Source organism: Triturus cristatus, chromosome 7, assembly GCF_964204655.1.
Source record: "Triturus cristatus chromosome 7, aTriCri1.1, whole genome shotgun sequence".
NCBI lineage: Eukaryota > Metazoa > Chordata > Amphibia > Caudata > Salamandridae > Triturus > Triturus cristatus.
In genome coordinates, this window is record NC_140590.1 from 1,576,111,295 (window position 1) to 1,576,133,855 (window position 22,561).

At 41.8% G+C, this 22,561-nt stretch overlaps 1 protein-coding gene across 6 annotated transcripts in view; it reads right to left on the reverse strand.

The window, feature by feature from the left end:
• The window catches only part of SULF2 (sulfatase 2), a 365,924-nt gene that overhangs the window by 182,250 nt on the left and 161,113 nt on the right, over positions 1-22,561 (reverse strand). For all 6 annotated transcript variants that reach the window (XM_085619425.1, XM_085619422.1, XM_085619421.1 and 3 more), the window contains exons 4-5: positions 22,364-22,515; positions 12,671-12,840 (exon numbers count right to left, since the gene is read on the reverse strand). In XM_085619425.1, the coding sequence (XP_085475551.1) occupies positions 12,671-12,840; positions 22,364-22,515 (322 nt within the window). The remainder of the gene's footprint in view (positions 1-12,670; positions 12,841-22,363; positions 22,516-22,561) is intronic.

Below are 22,561 nucleotides of genomic sequence, written 5' to 3' on the forward strand. Positions count from 1 at the left end.
AAGCCATCTTCCACCGCTCACCAGTAAGACAGAGGCAGCCTATGGTTGCCACCATTTCCAGAGAAAATACTGGCTATGTGTTCACGTTTTAAGATTCTGCAAAGGCCGGGACATGATTCTTTGGTAGAACTTTATATGAAATCGCCCATATACATTTTTAACAAGGCCTGTCTTTGTTTACTTTAATTGTCAGCCAGGGATCATTAGGACAGGCTGTAGAGCAGATCTTAAAGTGCTTTCTTCTTACATTTGCTGCTCAAGTATGTACTGATAAGGAGAAAAAATACTGGTTTTAGGTGATTTTTAAAATTTGTGTACTGACAGACATTATAATGCTGGTCATGCAGGTATAAAAACAGGCCAGGTAGCAAACCTTCCTGCCACATACACAGATGTTGGCAATTTCCACCTTGTCTTTTCTAGTCAAGCCAGTTGGGCTGGAGCTGAGTCAATCACATCAGCTCTGCCTGATATGACTGATTCTTCATGGCCATGTTGGCCATTCTTTTGTCTGTCAAATGCTTCCACTGCCTAACCAACCTTTACGAGCAGGTGACCTTTTTGGGTCTGTGTTAATTTCTCTGTGGAGTAGCAGTCTACAGCTGTTTCCTTCTCTGTCTCCATCTCTCAATCCCATCTTTCTCTCAGCATCAGAGCTGAAGCATTCTTTGTACAATGCTCGTGGTGTGATCCTGGTAGGTTCTAGACATACATTCGGGCCAAAGATCTGGACCGAGTAGGAAGGAGGATGTTCATTGGGGTCCATTCTGTTCTAAGTTCTAGCAGACCCCTCAGCTCCCTTCACCATCATGCTGCCTCAGGCCAGTCAAGCAGAAGCAGACTAGCATCCTTAAACGGTTGGGAATTCCCTATTTGGAATTCTTCTGACAGGTCAACAGGGCAGGGGCGAATCTAGTGGGATCCAAGGCAATTCAAGTTAAATTGGGGTGCTGATAAATTAGCTAGTAAAAGAAAAGCCCCATTAGGCAACATCATCTCTGGTGGTCCAAAAGTTGCAGATCCTCCTGCAGTGGTGCTTAATTTGAGCCGGTGTTTCCCCTAGGACATCACTTATTTTTCTGACTTAGATATTAAGGAGAGCACGAGGCGGAAAAGCACACAAAATCGGAAAGTTGGAAGAAGAGAAAGACAGAAAAACCATCACAAAGCGAGAATGCAGGGACCTGCAGGAGTGAGATAAAGGGGAAAGAAGTGCCTGGCAATGGATTGAAGAGGCCTGAGGTGGATTTAAGACTACCCTGCTTTGGTATTAGGCATGCAACATTTAAGGAGCAGAGCTTCGGGCACCGGCACTCATTCTTTTACAAATTAGGCACTGTCCAGCAGAGGCTTCTTGGATACAAGGCCACAGGTTCAAGTTGGAAAAAGGATTTCTCCAATGTTTTTTCAAGGCAGATGCAGTTGTCTCTCCTCAGTGGATCATTGACACTTTCTCCCTCAGGAAAGAATTTCTCTCATACTCAGATCCTGGATACTGTTTGTCTTTGTGGGTCAGCAAGAAGCTAGCTTTCGAGGCCCTCAATGTACTATTTCAGGTACCGGGATTGAAGTAGGAGTCATCCCTCATCACTCCTTGACCCAGCTGACCGGAATTATTCAAAGCAAGCTGTTGTCTTTCTCATCAGCCCGGAGCAGCTCTCGCTGTGAGGGTGACTGCAGCAGTATTCAAGAGGTACACCCACCAGTGCTTGGTGAACATTTCTAGGTCAATCAAATAAGGTAATCCAGAACATCACCTTCCTATAGTTTTCTTTGAAATTATCTAGTTTATGTCCTTGTTAGGCGATTCATAGCAAAAGTAATCCCACAAGGCTTTGTCTTCTGTTTAACAAAATGACCTTTCTCTCTTAACTTTCGCCAAAGCCAATCTCCTACGGCCCCTATAGGAAGAAAACGGAAGCAAACTCCTGTTAGGCACATCTGCCTCTCCACTACAGGGCACGGACTGCATTAGATCTCACAATCCCGTCCCTTCACGACGGCAAGTATCAGGTACGCCCTTTAACTTGTAGCTACGAGCATAGAAGGTATGTGGAAAGCAAGATGACATTTGTCAAGGAAACAGTGTCAGGAGTCCTCCTGGTCAATGAGGAAAGAAGGTGTGAATTACTATTGACTGTAAACACCCTTCAGCATGCAGTCACTACCACAATTTGCCTTTACAACGCAGTCAATACCCCAACTGCGATGTTACCATGTGTTCTCTTACCACGCATGTGGTCACAATGACTTGCTTTAGGGGGCGCATTGCTGGACTGGTGTTGGATTTTATGTCTAACACCTTTCTTACTGTTGTGGAGACTGGAGTTGGAATAGTAAGTTACACTATTCCAAAGTCCTGTGCCCCCTAAGGCAAGTCGTTGTAATGAGTTACGTGGTAAAGGAACGCGTGGTAACGTCGCAGCCGGGGTAAAGACTGCATTGTAAAGACGTGTGATAAATGCCTGCGAGGTTCCTTCATACATCCACCATTAACTGTTAGCAAAGTGATGAACAAAATACACAATATTAATAACTATGAAAAACAGCTTTGCAGCATGTTTAACAAAAATCTACTGTTACTAAAGATTTTATGATTCTAAATAAGTTATATGTCGTAAAAATGGCTTTCTAAATATCTGCTAACTGGATTTGGAGAGGAGGGGATTTAGCAGGCTTGTAAATTTAAAGGTGTGCAGTGTGGTTCAAGCCTCATGTGTAAGATAGCGATAAATGTAGGTTTGTGCACAGTATACATTGTATAGTCTGACCCCACATGGCTGGGCCTACCTTTAACGGAGTGTCACTCAACATGAGTGGAGGCCCGCGGTTGGAATCTGACATTTGGGCCGCTTAAGCTGTTTGTGCACACTGTACCCATGGCTTTTTAAAATGTCAAGTATGTCAATGAAAAACCAAACTGTTTTCTTTGTTCGAGGTAAAAGCACATGGAGTTAGGCCTGTTTGGCAGACCCAAACTGCCAGAGATAATAAAAAGCCAGCTATTCAGAGTCCAAAATAAATCCAGGAACAACAGCCAGAAGACAGATTCCCTTACAGAAACTGTTCACATCCCACACAAAAGGAAGGGGGCAAATTGCACTTGCTGTTAAGACCCCATCACATAGTAGCAAAGTCATTGGTAACATTCTGCAACAACAGGACGTAGTCAGTTAGTGCTTCAAGGTGATTGGTAAGGCTGACAACCCACAGATCTGACCGCTGCCACAGATCACAAGTGTGTGACAGAGCTAACTGATACAAGACATGGCGCATGCTGAGTGTAGTCTTAAATACATTTAAAAGATGCTGTATTGTGAAAATAATGTATTGAATGACCTTTCATGTTTGAACATAAGTACGCGCATATTGTTTGTTATTACCATTAGCCACCAATGGTCAATGGCACGTGACAGGGAGGTAGAGTTTGTTATTCAAAATGACAACAAGAGTTCCATAAAATATGAGACAGACTACGCCGCTGATTTAGATCTTGGCGGACGGGTTACTCAGTCACAACGGTGACGGATATTCCTCCCACCCAAATATAAATCCCATTATATCCTACGGGATATCCATCACCGTTGTGACGGAGTAACTGTCCGCATTGGTGTAAGCCAGTCACTAAATTTTTAACAGGTGAATTCCCGATTGTGCGTACCATCAGCATGCCAGCATGGCACCACCGTCGAAGGCTATCGAGCTGTGGTCCGGTGGCACCACCGTCGAAGCCTATCGAACAGTGGTCCGGTGGCACCACCGTCGAAGGCTAACGAGATGTGGTCCGGTGGCACCACCGTCGAAGGCTATCAAGCTGTGGTCCGGTGTCACCACCGTCTAAGGCTATCAAGCTGTGGTCCGGTGGCACCACCGTCTAAGGCTGTGTTTCGGGGAAGAAAATATCCCACCGCCGTGTGGGTGGGTTGACATTTTACCATTGCACGATTTTGTATGAAGGTTGATGCCAGAAGGGCGTTTTGAATAATTATGTGTTACAAAAATATCATAGGCAAAATATTGACTACTAACATGTTTTGAATGATGTACAAACCTTTGCCTCTTCCGGCTCAGGTTTCTTCCAGGGTTTAAACTCGTAGAACAACACATGTACCTCAAACTTGCAACCACTCTGGCAACGTTTGCAACCCGTCAACTGCACCAAGGAAAAACTGCAGAACGTATGTGACTTCCATCACAAGGCTTTATTAAACACTGGTAATTCAATTACATTTGCATGTGGACTACATCTACTGTTGACACCATCTGCAGATGTGGACTGGAGGCTGTTTGTGGAGGGCAGAATTAAGGGCCACATTAGTGAATTGGACTCAAGGAGAAGATTTGTGTTGCTGTCTGGTTGGGTAATAGTGGCTATTTTTTTACTAAAAACACTCCTCTTCTGCCTATTTTAATGCCCTTATTTATCAAAATATGAAAAAAGTGCAACTTGTATTCGAGCATGTCCTCCTAGTAAATTGGATCTGTGCTTGTATACAAATCTGATGCACTTTTGCAATGCACAAATCCTTTGCTTTGCAAATGCAAATCGTCTTGAAATATGTTCATGCTGGTGAATCAGCCCCAATGTGTGCCGGTGTACCCTTACTCAGGATGCTTCCAGACCTGACCTTTCACGTGGTGCTACCTTGTGTCGCACAGTAGCGGCTTTCTTCACACACTTTCCCAGTGAAGAACAAAGAGCCTTTATCACTTGATTGTTCACAGGTGAGCTGGAAACCTCTTTAGAAAGTGGGTTACCAGTCACACCAACCTTTGTTATTTTTTTTAGGGGAGAATCTCTCACAAGCTCTGCCAAGTTTAAAGCCTCGCCCCATCTCATAGGCCATGTCCCCTCCAGAGTTGGGTCAGTGATGTTGGCCTCAAGGCCTCACCCCACGCTCAAGATCCACCCCCACCATTGTCCCTACTGTCCTCTTAGCGGGTAAAAATATTATCAAGTTTGGTTGGTTTGTGGTTGGTGTGTGTGTGTGTGCACCACTGCCCTTCATTGAGCATGGCCTTCGTGTTGGTAGGTAGGATGATTGACTTGCATTCGGGGGGAGGATAAAAGTCATGATGTTGAGCTGATTTATCTTCTTCTGTTAGTAATCAGTGTCCTGTCTCTGAACATTCACCCCCTTCACTCATACGCAGAAATAAAATTGGAATACCGAGGTCCTATCATTTTGCTGTTGAGTCAAGTGCTTTAATACACAAAGTCTGAAAGCCTCTGGCCTTGTACAATTTATTTCCAATTACTGTGTGCAGATCAATGCTTCAGTATTTATTGTTTCTGCTGTCCCCGACTCAGGAAAGAGTGATAGTGCGAGTCATGTATGTAGCATGACTCAGCACTTTGCTGCTCAGTGACATCTGCTTGCACCCTCACGGATGCCCTGTGAATGCAGCTGTACTGCAGCTCATATTGCTTTTCCTTGATCATGAACTCTGCTCTCACGAAAGATAAAAAACCAAGCGCAAGCCATTTGTCAAGCCTATGTTTTTAAAGTCTTACTTTTGCCATGTAAAATTGGCAAGTACTGCAGGTGAGTAAATATAAGTAATATTGTGCTTGAGATGCAAGATAGAGAAAGCGTATATGAGACGTAACCGTATATATATATATATATATATTACCTACTGGCGATAGCCAGTAGGTAGTTATAGTTAGGACCACGTTTCCATAGGAAAACCTCAACATTCTATTTTGAATAACTTTGGCGCCGGTCGACGAATCCTCGCGAATTTCTCAAAATAGGTGGGGCGCTACGCTCCGCTCCTACCCTGAAAGTCTCGGGGGGATTCGTCAAGCGGGGGCTGAGATAAAAGGGGGGTCCCAAAACGCGTTTTTCCCATGCATTTTTCCATAGGACCTTTAGAACGAGCTACAGCCCGAATGGCTGAACAGAATTACTCAAAATTTGGCAGAGAGGTAGTCCCTAGGTCAAGGAAGTGCCTTTTGTAGGTTTGGTGTAAATCTGTTCAGTAGATTCTGAGAAAATAGCCTTTAAATCAATATATATATCTGAGCCAGCTTACGGTACGCTTACCGTACGCTTACGGTAAGCGTACGGTGGCGTGCGCGAGCGCGATTCTGATTGGCTCTTAGATCTTAGTAAACATTCGAATCGGCCGAAACCAGGAAGCGGCGGCCGCCATTTTGTCTCTCGCACTGAGAGAGATTTTTAAAATCGGAAGCCCAAAAACATGTAAAGGGGCTGTTTTGACAACTCCCTCCCACATAGTCATGTTGAGGGAGTCCCCAAACATCCCCCAAGTGCAAAAACGGTTTTATTTTTTTTTCGGCAATTTCGCGGGGTACGCTTACCGTACGCTTACGGTAAGCGTACGGTAAAAAAATAAAAATAAAAAAAACACTATCCACACTTACCCCACCCCCTGTGCTTTTGGTGGCCGAAGGCCACCAAATGTGCTGGGCTTATTACAATGGAAAAAAACACTATCCACACTTACCCCACCCCCTGTGCTTTTGGTGGCCGTAGGCCACCAAATGTACAGGGCTTATTATAAGGGAAAAAAACTTAGCATTTAAAAAACCGTACTAATTCACTGAAAAAACCATAGGTTTCACACACGTTATAGTTAGGAATTAGCATTTAAAAAACCTTGCAAATTCACTGAAAAAACCATAGGTTTCACACATGTTATAGTTAGTGGAAATTTTACTGATAAAAAACCAATGAAATTGCCCCGTTATAGTTAGCGCAGGCAACTATAACTCACGCGACCACAATCCTCTGCTGATGCTAATACTGTATTTAGACACTTATTTGCCCATGTCTTCTTCCATACATTTTTAGCTATACATATATTACAAATATTTTTTTTTCATAAAGACACATATGTCATCAGCAGAGGATTGCGGTCGCGTGAGTTATAGTTGCCTGCGCTAACTATAACGGGGCAATTTCATTGGTTTTTTATCAGTAAAATTTCCACTAACTATAACATGTGTGAAACCTATGGTTTTTTCAGTGAATTTGCAAGGTTTTTTAAATGCTAATTCCTAACTATAACGTGTGTGAAACCTATGGTTTTTTCAGTGAATATATATATATATATATATATATATATATATATATTACCTACTGGCGGTCGCCAGTAGGTAGTTATAGTTAGGACCACGTTTCCATAGGAAATCCGCAACATTCTATTTTGAATAACTTTTGCGCCGGTCAACGAATCCTCGCGAATTTTTCAAAATAGGTGGGGCGCTACGCTCCGCTCCTACCCTGAAAGTCTCGGGGGGATTCGTGAAGCGGGGGCTGAGATAAAAGGGGGGTCCCAAAACGCGTTTTTCCCATGCATTTTTCCATAGGACCTTTAGACACAGCTACAGCCCGAACGGCTGAACAGAATTACTTGAAATTTGGCAGAGAGGTAGTCCTTTGGTCAAGGAAGTGCCTTTTGTAGGTTTGGTGTAAATCTGTTCAGTAGATTCTGAGAAAATAGCCTTTAAATCAATATATATATCTGAGCCAGCTTACGGTGCGCTTACGGTGCGCTTACCGTACACGTACGGTGACGTGCGCGAGCGCGATTCTGATTGGCTCTTAGATCTTAGTAAACATTCGAATCGGCCAAAACCAGGAAGCTGCGGCCGCCATTTTCTCTCTCGCACTCTGAGTGGGGCAGCATAAATGAAGCCCAAAAATGTGTAAAGGGGCAGTATATTGAGATAATAATCACCCAGCAGTGATATACGGGCCCCCAAATAACCCCCAAGGCCAAAAAAAAAATTTTTTTTTTTTTTTGAAAAATCGCCGATTACGCTTACCGTACGCGTACGGCAAAAAGTTGGCAAAAAAAAAAATTATCCACACTCTCCCCACCCCATGTGCAAATGGTGCCCAAAGGGCACCATTTGTGCATGGCATATCAGTCAAACGAAAATAATAAACAAAACATTTCAAAACGATGCGCATAATATGTCCCCCATGTGCGTACATGGCCCATCCCGCATAATGTGGGCACGCGGTGGCGCAGCGCACCGCGTGACCACCGTGCGTGCATGGCAGTAACTGCGTAAAGTTGGCGCGCGGTGCGAGAAGCGCATCGCGTGCTCACTGTGCGCGCACGGTGCGCGCACGGAACGAACTGCGTTAACTGGGCGCGCACGCCACGAATGGCGTAAAGTAAGTTAGCATTTAAAAAACCGTACAAATTCACTGAAAAAACCATAGGTTTCACACACGTTATAGTTAGGAATTAGCATTTAAAAAACCTTGCAAATTCACTGAAAAAACCATAGGTTTCACACATGTTATAGTTAGCTGTACATTTTACTGATAAAAAACCAATGAAATTCCCCCGTTATAGTTACTGTAGGCAACTATAACTCACGCGACCGTAATCCTCTGCTGATGCTAATACTGTATTTAGACACTTATTTGCCCATGTCTTCTTCCATTAAATTTTAGCTATACATATATTACAAATATTTTTTTTTCATAAAGACACATATGTCATCAGCAGAGGATTACGGTCGCGTGAGTTATAGTTGCCTACAGTAACTATAACGGGGGAATTTCATTGGTTTTTTATCAGTAAAATGTACAGCTAACTATAACATGTGTGAAACCTATGGTTTTTTCAGTGAATATATATATATATATATCCCTTGAATATTACATGCATGGTTTCACAGCATCATATTTGAACTAAAGGTGAGCAAACCCTAAGACCGAAAAGTCTGAGAATTTTGCAAACAAGTGCAAAATTTACCAAGTTTGCCCAAGGCCTGGCTTTACTTGAGCAGGCCAATCTCATTCTCGCGGATGTATGACGGAACCATGCATGCAATTAGCACTCATGCCTTTACCTTGTATCTATTACCACGTAAATGCCTTTGCCACGCATGCCTTTACCATGCAAATCTGTACCACTCATATACCTTTACCACGCATTATATATATTTTAACTCGTTGTAAACACATGAGTGTTAAAGGCATATTCGTGGTAAAGGCATGCGTGGTAAAGGCCTGCGTGATAAAGGCAGTTGTGTGGCAATGGATGCATGGTAAAGGTATTGCAAGGTTCCGACTGCGTGATAAATAACGTTACCCCATTTGGCTGTATGAGGGAACCACGCATGCAGTTACCACGCATGCCTTTACAACGAATGGTATATATATTAACCCGTTGTAAACGCATGAGTGGTAAAGGCATATTTGTGGTAAAGGAATGCATGATAAAGGCGTTCCTGCTCTGATAATCCTCAGACATTTCTGATAATCGTTTATCTTGTCATCGGCATTTTATAGTGCACACCTGCCGATTATGTGACCTCCTACCACTGCTGTCTTGCTCGCATGTGTAAATGAGGTGCATGTGTTGAGTGTATCCTGGTAGTTATCATGGAAGAATGCCAGAGAGGTTCTCCAGTTTTGTCTTAGCAAGCTTGGTTTTGCAACCTAGCATGATAGTTTCTAGAAGCGATGAGGTTATTGAGCAACAACAGCAAATTTAAATGATTTTCACACAGGAGCAAATGCTCCTATCTCTCCATATTGGTTTCTGACTTTTATCTAATTGAACTTATATGGGCACAGATGTGACCTAGGCCCAGTGCTCAATTTGTAATAAAAGAAGTGCCACAGCCCTCCCCAGATGGCTACTGCAGCTTGCACCACCCTTTGCCCCTGCCAGTGACAGTACCAACGCAACTACTAACCCTCGCACTCCTACAAGAGGGACAATTCAAACTATACCTATACCAGGCCTCCAAAGCTATGAGAATGGTTTGAGCAGCAGGTATTAGTCATTTTATATGTTTATTTAATTAATAAACAACTGTTGGTGTGCTCATCTTTAATTTAGACAAACATCGCCACCTTGTGGCAGACTTTCATAAGTACCGGTGTTGGCAATTAACTGCGAGTGCAGAGCTCGGAAACCACCAGCTCAAATTAAGCACTGCCTAGGCTTCATCTTGATTAAACAGAAGGGACAATAGCAGAGGCTTCACCTCTGAATCTGCCCCTCCCCAAGCAACTATACACTAGTTGGAGGATATAAGAATTAGATTTAGGGGGCAGAAGGTTTCCCTCATCATCCCTGATGGAACAGCAAAATATCCCCCAACCTAACAATATATCTGCGGTGAACCCAAAGGATCATGATGGGAGAGGAAAGTGTAAGTGATATCATTCAGGATTCCCTTGCAACCCCCAACATGGCTGTCCACCCTGCAATGCAGTGTCAAGCATGGTTGTCCCTGCAGTGGGAACAGATCTGCCTGCCAGAAGCGCTTTGCTACATAAATATGAAATTCTGGCCCCTCCTTGGCAGACCAAACTCTAAAGGAGACCTTTGCTCTCCCTACAAGGCTGGATGCCAGGTGCTGGAGGGGAGATCTAGCAGATTCTCAGAATCAGAACCCAAGACACAACTGCCTTAAAAAACTCTAAAACTATGGTTTAGAAGAGGTTTTCTGTGTTTATTTAGGAGTAGATAGATTGTGTTGTTGTAACCTTCAAAGATTTCTGTTTCAAATTTAGTTTATGGTCATTTATGCTCATTTTTTGCTGCTATCCACAATTAAATGGTTGGAAGGGAGACAGCAGATGTGTAAGTGCAGATCTTACGCATTCCAACCATTTCCCACATTATTCGGATTGAGTCAAGTGGATCAATAAAGAGTTAAGTATTTTTATTTGTATCATGATCATAATAATGAGTACTGTTGGGGACTCATATAGTAACATGAGTGGTCTACCACCTTAGAAAAATGTTCTTCCTCAGTCTCCATACTTGTGATTTCACATTTGTGTTCGATTACTTATTTCTACGTTCTCTTCTTCTAAATTCAGTCGGCCATTTCAGTGGCAGGCACAACAACTGTTCACATCTGCTTCAATGTTGCTTTTAAGGCTTGAGTTCCTTACTGTAGTAACTTTTACAATTCATAAAATTAAAAATGACGAATGGATTAGGAGCCTGATTCATGTTTGAGTATTTTAAATACATTTTAAAAACTCAATGAAAATTGGATTCATGTGTGCAAAAATCTTTGGCAAATTAAAACAATGGCCTATATAACCTTGATACATCCAGAAGGGTATATGACTTGAATCTATGCATGCCCTTTGGAAATAGGGCTCAGAATAACGCTTCTCCTAGTTCCACTTTACAATCCGAGGATACTCAATGAACGGCATGGGGCCACCTGCGGCCCTCCTGACCTTTACATGTGCCCCCCTGGTGAACAGCTGCACAGGGATGCTAGTTACCTGGCAGATCACTAACATTTAGAAAGTTCTTAAACAAGAAAGCATTTATTTACACATTAAACTAATGTAAAGGAAAAGAATAAAGAAGGTGTCCTGTACTACTTATCTTTAGGAACATATTCAAATTTAAAGACATTGTGTGACAAACATAAAAATATGATAAATTAAAAAAGTGCATTTCATTAACATGCAGAAGCGTTTCACCTTACTGCCTCTGATTATATCACTGCATTGAGAGGCATTTATTAGAAGTGATAGTTTTCAAACATGAACTTAGAAACATCCATGCCTCCACCCACCCTGGCAAAAATGCCTCTAGTGACCCAAGAGGGATGCCAATTGTCATCTGCACCCACTGGGTGGCCTAGGTTGTTGTTATTTTTGGAAGAATGTTATAGTTTATAATATTAAACACAAGAGATGTTTTTGTACAGCGCACATCTTTAACTTCTGTATTTCATGGTGCTCTCATATGTGATAATTAAGAGAAAGTATTCGACTGATTGACAAGAAAATGGAGGAAAAGCAATATAAACAATAGCCTAGGATCACACAATCTGGTTAAGTGGTGAAGCTGGGAGTGTTCATCCACTAAATGGGTTTCTACTCCCCATTCACTTTTTAAAGCAAAGGTTAATGCTTTGTCTTCTGTTCTTGGAGCATGGGGCTAGGAATGGATAGCAGACAGAAGCCACATTAATGTTTTGTTAGTTTTGGGCATGAGGTTCCAAGAGAACCTTGAACTGATCCAGAGCCAGCCATTTTGCTGAAGCTTGGCGCAAGCCTTCTGTGGAATGCCCACCTGTTACATAATGGCAATTGAGAGGACAAAGGTATAGGAATGGTATGATCTGACCCTCAAAATAACTCCGCGACTCACTGTCTACACCATGTACATGCTTTGCTTCTCCTACTCCCACCTTCCACCTCCCTCAAGCCCTCTGCCATACAGCAGGACATATTTTTGTCCTTCGAAAATGCTTACGAGAATACATGCTTTACACAAAGCAAGTGTAAACATCTACCCTTCTAAAGCATCAATATGCAACATTAATGGTTCTCAAATAGATTTTCAATTTTCAATTGCAGGCAAAAATAATACTTGCTTTGTCTTCTACAAGTAACTGAATTAATCTAATGGATCCCACAAACTATTTAGAAATGAATCATGATTTCATCTAAACAATATTCCGGCGTACTAAAGAAACAAGTTCAATATAGTTTGGTACTCATAAAATTTACAAACCAATCATTTTTTACAATTTGAGATTACAAATTATAAAATTTGCAAATCTGCAAGTGTTACGTATGTTTATAAAATATTTTCTATTCACATATTATAAGAGTATAAAATTAAAGATCTTTTCAAAATTCCAACCCGCCCTCTTCCAGACTGGAGATAGTACAATGTTACTTACATGTGCTGTGAGGCATTGGAAAATAGTTGTGAGAACTGGGGGGCGGAATCTTCAGGGCCATGCGGCGCCGCATGACTCACAACCATCATAACAGGGCGGTGTGGATACATCTTCTTGGACGTCCTGAAGAAATTGATACTGTCATTGGTGATCAGGTCTGTCAAGTAATCCTGGGGAAAAAAATGAATTCTTATCAGAAAGCACAAACAAATACTCAAGAAACCACAAATCTCAACAAAACCTCACTTTGTTCTCTACAAATCCCAGGGTTAGTTTTATTCTTCTGTAAAAAATTGCTTTCTACAATACATGTGTCTGTGTCCTGTCTTTATTTTCTGTTGAATTTTTCCAAATGTCACTTAATATCATGATATGTTATAAATGAGGTATTTATAAAGTGCAGTAGTAACAAAGTTACATCGCACTATCAAGTTATCAGTGCAACTGGTGTGACCGCACTGGGCGCTGATCTGTGGAGGGGGCGCTGTGACCTCAAGGGGGCGGTGTGTTTAGCAATATCTTATGATAGGAGAGATGAGGGGCACTTTTGCAGGTGGTAGTGAGGGAATCCGAGGAGGCAGTCATGGGATGTAGGGGCGCCAAAAGTGATTGTCGCACCGGACGCCAACAGCGCTAAAGCCGGCCCTGAGTTACATCAAACCATTGATAATGGAGACAGCCAATGCTATAAAGAGTAAAGTCAGATTATTATATGTTTCATGACAATGATCAATGAAGATGGATCACTGTGATTTCTGTCATTCTCACTATACTTAATAGAGGTGAACAAGCATCACCTTTAAAAGGTTACCTTAAAATAACACATGGTAGAGACCAGATTGAATACAATTCAGTCATTGTAATTGATCATATCTGTCATATAGTGCCTAATAATAGAGTTACACTGTTTTAGGAGCTCACAGAGATGGCAGATGAAGAGACAGAAAATGATGTAGTATTTTACCCTGGATCACACAGTTTAATCAAGTATTTAACAGAAATAGTGTTTTTCTTTTCCACAGTTGAAATGTTAAACACTCGCTAATATATCCTCCAATTACAGTTTTTATAATAACTAGTATTTTGAATGCCATTTTTATATTACAGTTGCAGGAATTGTAGGAATTGTGTATCATTGTTTAAGATAAAATAGCAAATAAATGCATGGATCTCTTTTCAAGGGAATTATTTTCTGTAAAGAAATATTTTGCATTTAGATGGAACAGGAATAAGGGGTCTCTGCTACTGATGTAGACATCACTGGTGAGGATTGCCTGGAAAATGTGCTCGGTTCTTAAGATCACTAGTCTCATTATGAAAAGGAATATTATGGACAGAAATTGGTCATTACCATGCAAAGTATGATTATCTTTGATTTGTCTGAAATGGGATACATTCCATAACTGGCTTATGCAATGTAGATAATGGTTTTCTGTGGCTATAGGGTCTTACAAAACACTCAAGCATTGATGGCGGAGTGGTTTTGGGAAGCACATATGATATTTATATTCCATAAATTTAAATGTGGTATGGTCAGTTTTATTTCTTCACCCCAGGTCTATTTGTGAAACTGCTGGAAATGCAGGGAAATCTATCTTTCCATTTATATTATTATTATTATTGCCCACAGATATTTCATACAGCTGCAGTAATATACAATTATAGTACTGCTGAATTTACCCCACAGTCCAGCGGTGATCTAATGGAGTAGTACTTATCCACTGGTAGGAGTTTGTACGCAATGAGGCTCAAATCTTAATAGGGATCAAAACTCACTGAGATAGTACAGAGGTAGATTACCATTCTGGTGCATGGCTTAATCCACAAGTCTTCTGAGGACGCGCTCAAGAATTTAATTATGGACATACTGGAGGAATGCTGGGAGTAGACATGATAAAGCCAGTAACATTTCTAAATGTAAAAACACATTAAAAAAGACAAATTGGTTACATTCAAGAGTACTTCTAGAAGCAGTGGTCACTATATGCTGTTTTCAGCCCTCACCAAAATTAGGGAGTCCAACCGTACAATTCCTATAGTCATGTTCGTATGTGACCACCGAAGCAGCTGATAGGGCGTATTCCCTCATTTTGCTAATTAAATGCATTTAACTGAAAGGTACATATTTCTGTGCCGAATAACACATGCATAATGAATGCAAAGTTGTAGTAAGTAATCACACTGGGACATTAAAGGCACACAAATGAATAAACATATTATTTGACTTAAGTTAGCCTGACTACTGATGCCATATTAAAAGTTGACTTTACACTTTGGGTTAAAAGGCCTGTTTTCGCACTAACTGTTGTCTTGCACAAGATGTTTATCTCTTCCTCTGCAGATGCTGTAACTTTCTAGAAGACTTCTGTTATTTAGTGATTAGACATTTGTTATGTATTAAACAACTGATAGTGAGGTTCTCACCGGGAGCAGAAGAAACGCTACTCGTGGGAAGAACTGTCTGATCTACAAGATGTGACCAATGCAACAATTAAAGGATTCAATTCTGTATTTCATTGTGAAGATGTGAGACACTAGGAAGTTTACCTGCTCCCAGAGTTTGCTGAAGATTGATTGGTTGGTAGGAAGGGGGCATGCAAGATTTGTTGCAAATAATGTTTTTGTAGAATTATATTAGTATGTTTCTTAGTTTTTGTCAAATCTAGGAAAGAACCCATCTGAGCCCTTCCCATTCTCACTCAGAGATTTGATATGCCTGCTGATTTATAGCCGAGAATACTTTGCAGATTTTGCTAATTTCCACTGCTTATGTACTGAGGCTTAATGCCTATGCATTTTCATTCTCTCATCAGAACATTTTATTTAGGGTTCTGTGACTAACGCCTTACCTTGCTTATTGAAGAAATTACCCTTTCATGCTAACATCCTATTAATTTAGATTAGGGGATTGTTTCATGGCACACACTTGCTGAATTGTCTTTATATTATTTGTAATTCTTACTAAAGTGATATTTTATCTTGTTTTGAAATAGTGTCTAATAGATTATTTGAATCTGTAATGATGATGATTAATATTTAATATTTACTAAATAGATAAATCAGTTTGAATCAATTTGTTAATAAAACCCTTTATCTCACACCAACTCTCTTTATTGATTCTTGTGAAGCCTCAGGTGCTCTTCACTGTTCATGGTGTTTGATGTAAATGATTGCACCTTATAATTTCTCCTTGTTGACTAACAGAGGTTCATACGACTAATGGTGGGCGTTATTTAATGATTATACTCGAATATTAAGGACAAGAATCCCAGCTCTGGCACAGTTAACAGCCTATATGTCTCAAACTGTTAGCTCAAGGCATTAAGTACACTTGACCAAGAGGCCTAATGCCAAACGATTTAAGGTCTGTATAGACTAAGCTATTTATGTAAGTTTGATTTCCATGTGAAAAAAACCTCTTTTATGAGTGCCAAAGGACTTTTACAAATAATCTTTTTTTGCATTCATTAACCCGTTGCGTGCGTGCGTCGGCCAATGGCCATTGCGAGCACTACCTCGCTAGTGCTGCGCACGTCCGTTGGCCGACGCGGCTCCGCCCACTCAATAAAACTCCCGCACCGCAGCAGAATTTGCACCGCGGTTAAGGAGTTAAAGGATGAGCTCACATGTGAGTTTCACTTTGAATAAATCACCTGTGGGTTGTGATTTTCAGGGAGGGAATGTCCTCTAAAGTTGTGTATGTCTACAAACGCACACATTCATGGGTATTGACAAAACTCCTGTCTGAGCCATTCTCAATGATGAAACAATTGGAGATGTACTTCTGACAGGAGCAGGAGTAAATCAATTTCCAGAGTAGAAGGAGAAATGGAGTAACTTGAATGTTGGTGGGGATGTAGAGAAAGGGGGTTGGTGATGGGGATAAAAATGTTTCGCAGAGGAGAAGAAAAAGAAAAAATGCAAGTGTTTGGCATTTATGGAAATGGAATTCTGAAAACTTTTCAATAATTACATAGAGTGAGCTGCAATTCCATGGGACTCTAGAAATAACCTGGAGAATTGCAAACCTAAACCTGTGCCAGGTAGTAAACCAGCGAATGCAGATTTACAACTTTGTAATTCAGACAGCAAGTGCATGCATCTGTCCACACTTTAAAGACTTATTGAATGTTTAGAATAGATCTGTTGACCTATCCTACTGTTTGCAGGCAAGTTTGGTAGTTGGGAAAGAAGACGATGATGTGAGCTGTGTTTGCAGCAAATACTGGGATGGGAGGTCGACGTCCTAGCAGATGGCTAGTAACTCAGCTTTAATTTTCCAATGTGATGTTTATGCCATTATAAAATCAGGAACACTTGTCCCAGAATTCAAATAAACCTTTACTAGATGTGCTGCTCATTTGTAACTGGGAAGCTCAAGAGCTCCAAAAACGCTGCCCTCAAGAAACTCTGTTCAGGCACAACAAAACCCTAAAATGTCCAGATCAAAAACGGGTTAAACTCACTGAAAAGCTTTATAGCCCCCTAAAGCCAACAAAGACACTAATGTCTGCCAACCTGTGCTGTTTCCATATTGTCAGTGCTTAATTTGAGCCATTGGTTTCCGGTGCTCAGCACCGACACTTAATTATCAACACCTGCGCTTTTTATGAGCACCAGTTAAGGACACATCCATTTACGAGGATATTAGGTGATTTGTCAGAATGACAGAATGTTGGGCCGAAGTTGCAGACTCAAATCTGGTTTCCTAGCTCTGAAGACAACAGCTCTGGCCATAACACCACATCCTCTCCCCTCTTTCATGGTTGTTAGTTAGTTCTATTTTAGGCAGCGCTAATAGAAGAAATGGGTTGATGCAAGTTCCCTCCTGACGAGAGCCTCGCGCTTATTTTTATTTTTACAAATTAACCACTCCATATGGTATCTACAAATGTACATTGAAGTGTTTTCCCAACGTGCACCAAAATGTAAAAATGCACACCGATTCATTTGTCTGTTATTTTATGCTGTCAGAGGCTGATGTCAACACTTTTGCACATCAATACGGCACTTGTGCAAAATATGTCAACGACGCCATTTAATCCGAGATCTGCTTGTTTTTAGCGCTACAGGCAGCACTATGAACTGCACAATGTTTACTGGGTTGGTCTAATCTTCTAATGTCCTAAGTGCCAATTAGGGGTAAGAACACTGGTGCCACCAGCGGGCTGAAGTCAGGGTAATGACCATTGCAAATTTTGGCAACGCCCACTCCTTTTGAATTTAGGGTGTATTCATCAGGGCGATGCTACCACTAGTGCTGCAGATGCAGTGACATGAGGGCACGGGGTGTAGGCAGTCCCTTGCACCCCTACTGCCTTTGGGTACCTGAACGTTAAGTCAAGGGGCCATTTTTCTTGGCTCCATTCGGGCCCTGGCACCCTTTGTAGGCCACTGAGTGTTCTTTACCTTTACAATACATTTCCTACTCTCACAGTACCGGTAAACAAACGCCTTAGAAAGGGCACTTTTTAAGTTGTGATGCTAAGGAGGGGAAGGGTGCCTCCGATATCCTTTAAGGGTGTCTCATAAAGTTTTTATCCATGAGTATTTTTTTATACACCACCATTTTGTTTTCCAAATTCACCCCAAAGAGAGTAATACTATGCAAGCCTTACACACGACCCTACGATTTCTGGTTATTCCTCATCTTATGCAAATCAGCCTGATATCAGTGGGACACTGTTTAGTTGTGTTCTTTGTTAAAGCCACATGCTTGAAAGCTTAGACTGCTTCAAAAGAGTTCATATTTAGCCATCACCTTTCCTGGCCTGAACAGAAAATTGAGCTGATAAAAGGAGCCTATGCCCAGTGCTTAATTTGTGCCTGTGGTTTCCGGTGCCCGGCACTGGCACATAATAGTCAGCACCAGCTCTAGTGACAGTACACCACATGGTGGCGCTGTCTTTTTTTTAATTTTGAGATGAGCATAACAGCCCTGTTTATTAGGTCAATACATTGGAAATGGATAATACTAGCCTCTCATGTCATTATTATGGCTGTGTGTGGCTTGAAATAGTCTGAATTGTCACACTTGTAGGATTGCGATGGTCAGGTGTTGTCGGTACTGCCATTGGCAGCGCTGGCAGGGTATGGGTGGTGCATGCTACAGTGGCCTTCTGAGAAGTGCCCGGCACTTAATGTTTTACAAATTAAGCACTTCTTATGCCGGGTCAGACTTGAAATCCAAATCAGCCCTGGCTCAAATGTTCAAATGCGCACCACACTGCAGGAGGCCTTGGAATGGGGTATTGGTAGTTGGGAGCCCACTCAGCTCTGAGAACAGCCCCTGACCGGCAGCGCACCAGGAAAATGCCAAAGGAGCAGAATGGCAAGCCAGGCCTTAGCGCACCTTTGAACCTTGTTTATTGACAGCAGTGATTTTTCACAAAAGTGGAGTTGATCAGATATTCATTTGTTGTAATGGCATTGATAGGAAGTGTTTGTGACAATAATAATGCTGTTTTTTTGTTCTTTCTCGTTACTAAAGGCGCATATAGATCTCCCTACCCCCATTTTTAGTAAATAATTTGGGGAGGATACCATATTGCGGACAATTCGAGAGGGGACCGTAAGGTAAACTCATTTCGCTTCCAAGTTGCTGGACTGACAGGCTGCAGTAACTCTGGACGAGATCTGTAGGCCCTCTTTTAAGGGTTGGCCTAGAAAGTTAACCATTTAGCCAGCATCAATTAATTTTAAAAAATCATAAATGAAAAAAACACCTATATTATACATAGTAGAGCATTTGGTTAGCCCTCTTCATTCATTGGTCTGTCCAACTGTCATTCACATTTAGCTTCTACCCATGACAGCATACATCATTGGGCAATGGTGTAGTCCACTTGAGCCATTGGCTATCTTGCACTTATGGTGTTTTGACCAGATAAATGTGCACATCCACCCAAAAAGTAGTGCATTTTAGTACCAGGGCTTGTGAGCCAGTACTTTACTTTGCCAATGCTTTTTTTTCTTTCAATTGTTTAGCCATTTATATCTTTATGGTCATCATTGTGTGTTTAAATATGTCTTCATGTTACAGTAATTCAAAGCCAGTATATCTTTTCTTTCTGCAAATAAGACTCATAAGTTGTTTTGATGTTATTTGAAACGAAATAGAGTTTCAATACTTGTTCTAAGTACACCTGTATGCTAGGAAGCAACCCTCCTGTTCTATTAACATTATATGCAATAGTTAAGTTCTATGCAACAGCTACGTTTTTTTTCTAATTGAACATTTTTACTGCATGCATTTGGCCACCACGTTTAGCCAGGGACATGGTTTCTTTTTTACTATAATTTTTCTGCTGCATGGTTGTTAGAAAAAAAAAATAAGAATTTTACCATGGCACCTGTTTGCACAGGCTAGACCTACTGGTTTTGCCAAAGCTTTTTGGATTCAGTTGCCATCGCTTGTTCAGCTCAGCTACACGATATGGCTTTCTGAGACAGCTGCCCAAACCCTTCACGCAGTCCCTTTCCAGGCTTCATGATTCATTGAATTAAAAGGATTTAATAAATGCAGCTGCATCCTAGACAAACGTGTCTAATGCAAGACACTGGAACATAAAACCTTCTTTCAGCTTTAATATCGGGCCTAGCGCCTCCTGGGCTCATCCATCTTCTGCTTGTCAGGCGCTGCCCGCAGAATGATGTCTTCTTGTCTGCTCATCACCGTGAAGCTGACACGTCAAACTAACAACTCCGTGACTGCGAGGAAGCAAGACAAATGATCCCGCTTTAATCTGATAGTCAAGGTAAAATAACTTTACACTTTGTCACGTATTCTTAAAGCATCTGACCTGAGGTTCTCTTAGATTTGACTGCTCATAAAATGATTTTTTTATTTTTTTTAGCAAATGTGCAATGTGCTATCTTAAAACACATTTTGTTCATGTCACGTTTAGGAAGAAATATAAAATATGTTGTTGAACTTTCTGTGTGAATTTTACGTGCATAGGGATTTTTATGGAAGTGGAAATGTTTTATGTGTCTGTGATTTCGGTTGGTATGAAATTTGAAGAGTAAGATGGAAGATTCTGTTAAAAAGTGTCAAGAAAATGCTTTAAATGGGCATTTACACTTAGGTTTATATTGGAGTCACAAAAACACCTCGTGTTAATACCATTCTTCAAAAGTTGCGGGTGGTATTTGCGGTTGAGTTACATCTATGTCCAGTGCTTAATTTTAGCCGGTGGTTGCTGGCGGGGGCCACCGGCACTTATTTTTGGGGAGCGGCACTTATTTCTGGCATCAGATATTTACCGAGTGCAAGAGAGGGAAAAACACACAAATCGGAAAGAAAGAGGAAGAGAAAGATGACTAAACCTTCACAAAGGCTGAAAGTAGGAACCTGCAAGAGCGAGGAAAAGGGGTAGGCAGTAAGTTTCTCGTGGTGGGACAAAGACTACCAGCCTTGGTATTCGGCGAACCAAGGTTTAATTGCATTCCCACCGGCTTCTGGGCAGAGCTTTGGGCACCAGCACTCTCGCCGTTACAAATTAAGCACTGCCTACGTCTAAACAAACAATGGCAAAGCCAATAGGCCTTGACTTTGGAACCTATTGGCTTTTCCAATGGTTTTTAGTGATGCTGTGCAGCCTCCCCTATGCTTTGCAGCATGTATAAAGCTGAAACCTCCAAAAAAGGCAATATAACGCTCCAACCGAGTCATTTAATAGGCTTGTACGCCACGCATGGGTGTGGCTACAAAATAATGCAGGTGTTTTTTTTTGCTTTTTTCAGTTCTGCATACTAGGCTTTCCTGGCAGTCCCAAACAGAAAAAAGAGACCACTAGAACGTCCACCACACTGTCTGATGTACTTACACTGGCGGCCCACGTCTCTCGGGTAGGGCCGGACTGGCTGTAGCGGGCACCGGACGTTTACCCGGTGAGCCGCCATTGTGGAGGCCAGTTTGGGACCCCTGAAGGGGCAATTTTTGTTACCGGGGGCCGATTTTGCAGCATGGCTGCAATATTGGCCACCAATAACTAAAGCAGCTGCAGTGTTTTTCACGTCACCCCCCCATTCCCCCCCGCGCGGCTGGTCCGACTCAATTGTCAGTGTCGATTTGCGTTCCTAGGACAGACCTGCTCTCGGGACGACTGTGTGGGGTTTCAGCAGGCAGAGCCAGTGAGGGTACTGCCAGCAGTGGATGGACTAGCAGTGTGCAGGAACACTGATGGAAACATAAGGGTCGACTTGACTCTACAGAGAGCGGCAGTCCATCGGTTTGGCCTACAGGGTACTCCTCCACAACGGCTGTGTAGTGCCCCGCCTGCCACACTCTAAGGGAGGCTCCTAAAATGTATTTAACAGAGTACTAATGAGCCATAATTACAGTATTAACAGAGCACTAATGAGCCTAAATTACAGTATATACACAGAGAGTAATGTGCATGCTGCTCTCATCTCCCATCAAAGCTTGGGAGACACCAAGGTCATTAAATTTTCAAGACCTTTGGATCCCATGCTTGCTGTACAGCTTGTTTAAAGAGTCCACCCCTCCTGAATAGATAGCCATTGACTAATACTGTCGTACAATACGGCACTCCTATCAGCTTGGATATTGATTCTTCAGAGGCGGGCTTGTCAACATGGAAAAGAGGCGTTGATGTTATTTAACTTTCGAACCACAAGACGCTTCTTTGGGACGAGTGCAGCAAAGACCATCTCAACTCGTGTCCTTACCTTAGCGTAGTCCGCTCCATGTTTTTCTTTGATTCCGTTGCGACAAATGGTATAGTTGTAAAACCGAGAGTTCTTGACTAGTCCAACCCACTCTTTCCATCCAGGCGGCACGTAGGACCCATTGTATTCATTGAGGTACTTGCCAAAGAAAGCTGGAAATCAAAAAAGGGAAAGAAGGCTACTGTGAGTACCAAAATC